Source organism: Sinocyclocheilus rhinocerous, unplaced genomic scaffold (genome assembly GCF_001515625.1).
Source record: "Sinocyclocheilus rhinocerous isolate Xijiao unplaced genomic scaffold, SAMN03320098_v1.1 scaffold13410, whole genome shotgun sequence".
Taxonomy (NCBI): Eukaryota; Metazoa; Chordata; class Actinopteri; order Cypriniformes; family Cyprinidae; genus Sinocyclocheilus; species Sinocyclocheilus rhinocerous.
The window spans coordinates 1-4,752 of NW_015656275.1; the positions used below are offsets into that span (position 1 = coordinate 1).

The window sequence follows — 4,752 nt, forward strand, 5'->3', positions numbered from 1 at the left end:
ATTCCCTCCCTGTCCTGAACACTTACAGCAAAGATTTTGGGGTGGCGCTCGACATAAGAGAGATGGGGTAGACGGGGCCCCCCATGCACAGGTACACACACACACACACACACACAGAATCATCTGGAGCTCGTCTCATTGCACTGTGGGCTCAAAGCGAGTGTGTGGTGTGTGTCGGGCCGCTCGGGTTTTGTCACTTCTGGGGTTTGATTGAGTCTCCTCGGGGCCAGCGGTCAGGTTAAAGATGAAAGGCATTGAAATTTCAAATTTCAGCTCAAAACTCCCTTTCAGACACCCGCAACTGTCAGAAATCACTTCCGATTGTGATCTGACTGGGATTTTGAAATCTAACGATCGCTGACAAAGCATATGTTTTGGGGTTTCATGACCCTTTAAAGTAAAGACTAGAGGTCCACTTCTGTCATGGTCATGATGTAGTTTTCAGTCCGTTAGCTTCCCCGTGCTGGTTGTGTGATGTTGTTAAAGCAGTGTTTTAGAGTAGCGATGCAGGGCTACTGGCTCACAGTGGAAACGCGGCTTGATTTGTGGTTCGGGGCTGGAGATCTGAGGCTACTGGCCTTGCTTGAGCTCAACACATTGTTAACTTTAGTTCACACTGGCCTGATGGTGGAAAATCAGCTGTTGTGTCCTCACTAACATGAAGATCACTGGTCTCTCAGGTTTATAAACCAGGTTGTGATGGGAGGCACCATTTCCCCCAATGAGCACGGGCTCGAGAAAGGAGACCAGGGAGGAGCTGGAGAGGAGATGCTGTCCTCTCAGGTACACACACACTCCTGATCGCAAAAACCTGCTGCTTTTCATTTTTCAATGATGGGAGGTACCATTTCCCCCAATGAGCACGGGCTCGAGAAAGGATGCCAGGGAGGAACTGGAGAGGAGACGCTATCCTCTCAGGTACACACACACACACACACTCCTGATCGCAAAAACCTGCTGCTTTTCATTTTTCAGGTATTGTTTTCATTATAAAGTATTGATTCAAATTAGTAATCAAATATTATTATACCTTTCCTGACATGTTCTCATGCCGCCCACGCTAAAAACCCCTAAAGAAGACTGACTTCACTTGCATTCATTCAAGTGATTTGTCCAGATGAGAGGTGACTAGAAGTGACACTATATTAAATCACACTACCAATCACCCAGACACTGATGCTTTGATTCTGAGAACCAGCAACATGTCAGAATTAAAAACAGCTGCTTTTACGCCAGCCCCGAAGTCAACTGGTTGTGGGATTTCTAATTTCTAAGTGCATAATACTGAGATGGCTTTAGTGAGGGTTGTAAATGATCTCCTTATTGCAGCTGATGCTGGTGCACGCAGTATCTTGGTCTTGTTAGAGCTTAGTGCTGCTTTTGACACCATATGCCATTCTGTTCTGCTGGACAGGCTGAATAATTGGCAGGGTCTTTTCGGAACGGTGTTCGGCTGGTTTATATCTTATTTAACCGATTGTGCCCATTTTGTTAGCTTGGATAATCATAAATCTGATACGTGCCTGTTCGACGGAGTTTCTCAGGGTTCATTGTTGGGCCCAATTTTATTTAGTGTAAATATGTATCCACTTAAGCAGATGATAAGGAAATATGGTCGTGTATCACTGCTATGCGGATGACACTCAGATTTACATCACCAGTAGCCCTGATGTCCATTCCACATGAATCACTTTGAGTAGGTGTCTAGATGAGATCAGGAACTGGATGCAGAATAACTTCCTGAGGCTGAACGGCTCTAAAACTGATGTGATGCTGATTGGTACAGTGGTGGTTACTCAAAAGGCTGATCAGATTAGTTTTGATTGTTGATTCCAGCATGGTATTTCCCACTTCATGGTATTTTTGATTCTCAATCAACATTTGATGCACATATAAAACGCATTCTAAAACTGGCTTCTATCACCTTAGGAACATTGCTCGACTTGGACCTCTTCTCACTTTTGCTGATGCAGAAAGGCTTGTACATGTCTTCGTTATGACTAGGTTGGATTATTGTAATGCCTTGTTCTCTGGCCTTGCAGCTAATTCTCGGAGCAGGCTACAGTATATTCAAACTTCTGCTGCTCGTGTGCTTTCTCATACTGCTCCTCAGGAACACGACACACACACACACACACACACGTTGTGTTTCCATGTATTATGGGGACATTCCATAGGCGTAAAGGTTTTTATACTGTATAAACTGTATATTCTATCACCCTACACCTGAACCCCTAAACTTTCTGCATTTTTAGATTTTCAAAAAACTTCATTTTTGTATGATTTATAAGCTTGTTTCCTCATGGGGGCCTAAACAAATGTGCCCACAAGGGCAAAATGTACTGGTATTACTATCCTTGTGGGGATATTTGTTCCCCATAATGTGATAAATACCAGGTACACACACACACACTCATGAAGATCACGTGTCTCTCTGTTCATGTGTCTCTGTCTCTCAGATTCACTGTCCAAGTGAAGATTGGGGCCCGCTCCTTTCTCCCCATGAGCTCTTCGAGCAAAAGGGAGGCCAGGGAGGCAGCTGTCCAAGCAGCCATGGCTGTCCTGATTGGCGAAGAGGAAAAAGAGAGAGCGTCGACCTCTCAGACACACACACACACACAGCTTTTCAAAGTATACTCCATTTGATAGTGCACTATAGAGATTCATCCTTGTTCAGTGTCTGCACTTTTTTCTGCAAAAGTGGTAAAAATGTGTTGTGAGAGTTGTTTGTCTTTTAACCCCTCACTCATGCACTCATCAACACGGGCCTCTGAACACCAACCTACTGAAGATGGGAAATAACACGGAGCACACGTGCAAGCTGTAGTACATTGTACACACTGTTACAAAAAGAGGCGGTGCACGTACAGTACACACTTACTGTTCTGATGATGCACAGTACGCAAACCCTAGTGTATGTGTAAAAAGTGAAGTATACTTTGTGGGCTTCACACACTGAAGCTCTGAATCTGCTGTCAGAAACACATTTCACACTCAAGCTCCATTCCTTTCTCCATTAACACCTGATCTGTGATGTTCACAGCCATCCAGCAGCAGCTCCACCCCCAGCACCAACTTGCCACCGCCGCCACGTACCACCAGCTCCACCCCCAGCACCAACTTGCCACCGCCGCCACGTACCACCAGCTCCACCCCCAGCACCAACTTGCCACCGCCGCCACCAGCTGCACCCCCAGCACCAACTTGCCACCGCCGCCACGTACCACTAGCTGCACCCCCAGCACCAACTTGCCACCGCCACCACGTACCACCAGCTCCACCCCCAGCACAAACTTGCCACCGCCGCCACGTAACGAGGTAAGATTATTATGATTATGCAGAACATCAGTATCAAGCTTTTCTATCAGCTCTTTCATTCAGCAGACTCTTGTTTGCTAAAGTAGAAACAGTGAATGTGTCTGTAGTTCAGAGTTTAGCTCGTCCTGTGATATGATTCACTTTCAGATCTGCTGCTGTGCATATGATTCACTTGAGTTTCTGTTTCAATTTAATTTCAGACGGAGCAGGAGTAATGTGCCCCCTCCCCTCATAAATGTTTGTTTATTAAATCTTTTTTTTTTTGGCACTCTGTTTCTCTGATCTTTCTTTCAATAATTTGTGTTTGGCTGAAAGGATCCATTATCTTTCTTGTCATTTGGTGCTTTAAAGGTGAGTTCACACACACAGACAGACACTCACAGACACCAAACAGACGGCTGGTCGAGTGTACACTCTAAAAAATGCTGGGTCGTTTCAACCCAACTTTGGGTCAAATATGGACTAACCCAAAGTTGGGTTGACACAACCCAGCATTTTTTAGAGTGTAGTCACATAGCTTTGTCTGTCGCTATTGATCGGTGTTCATTTGCCAGGTTGTCGAATGAATGTCTGAGAAGTGATGTAGGATAATCTGGTGATCATCACTGTCTGTCAGTGCAGTGTGAATTGGCTTTAAGGAACTACAAGACAGAGAAGCTCTGATACAGATTCAAAAGTAAAACTGCCATTTGAAAATCTCTAGTAATTTTGTGTTAGAAATCGAATTGTTGTTAGAAGCCTCTCGTCAAAAAAACACAACTTGACCCCAAAGAACTAGTTAATTACAGACCGATCTCGAATCTCCCTTTTCTGTCCAAGATACTAGAAAAGGTAGTATCCTCACAATTATATTCCTTCTTAGAGAAAAACGGTATCTGTGAGGATTTCCAGTCAGGATTTAGACCGTATCATAGTACTGAGACTGCTCTCATTAGAGTTACAAATAACCTGCTCTTATCATCTGATTGTGGTTGTATCTCTCTATTAGTGCTATTGGATCTTAGCGCTGCGTTTGACACTATTGACCACAACATTCTTTTGCATAGACTAGAAAACTTTGTTGGCATTAATGGAAGTGCATTAGCATGGTTCAAATCGTACTTATATGACCGCCATCAATTCGTAGCAGTGAATGAAGAGGTATCATATCGATCACAAGTGCAGTATGGAGTACCTCAAGGCTCAGTACTAGGGCCATTACTCTTCACACTTTACATGTTACCCTTGGGAGATATCATCAGGAAACACGGTGTTAGCTTTCACTGTTATGCTGATGATACTCAGCTCTATATTTCTTCGCAGCCCGGCGAAACATACCAATTTGAAAAAACTAGCGGAATGCATAGTCGATATAAAAAACTGGATGATGAGTAATTTCTTACTGCTAAATTCTGAAAAAACAGGGGTGTTAATTATAGGACCTAAAAACTCTGC

The 4,752-nt window shown here is 44.0% G+C and overlaps 1 protein-coding gene across 1 annotated transcript; it reads left to right on the forward strand.

The window, feature by feature from the left end:
* The first annotated feature begins 504 nt into the window (after positions 1–504).
* LOC107719953 (serine/arginine repetitive matrix protein 1-like) lies at positions 505–3,600 on the forward strand. The gene is made up of 6 exons (XM_016527508.1): positions 505–599; positions 681–783; positions 842–918; positions 2,460–2,601; positions 3,041–3,318; positions 3,519–3,600. The coding sequence occupies exons 1-6, from the start codon at positions 505–507 to the stop codon at positions 3,598–3,600; spliced, it is 777 nt and encodes a 258-aa protein (XP_016382994.1).
* Positions 3,601–4,752: the final 1,152 nt, after the last annotated feature.

Coding starts and splice junctions, on each gene's coding strand:
- LOC107719953 (XM_016527508.1), top strand. CDS start 505: ATGCAGGGCTACTGGCTCACAGTGGAAACGCGGCTTGATTTGTGGTTC. Junction 784..841: donor AGGAGATGCTGTCCTCTCAG/GTACACACACAC, acceptor CAATGATGGGAG/GTACCATTTCCCCCAATGAG. Junction 3,319..3,518: donor CACCGCCGCCACGTAACGAG/GTAAGATTATTA, acceptor ATTTAATTTCAG/ACGGAGCAGGAGTAATGTGC.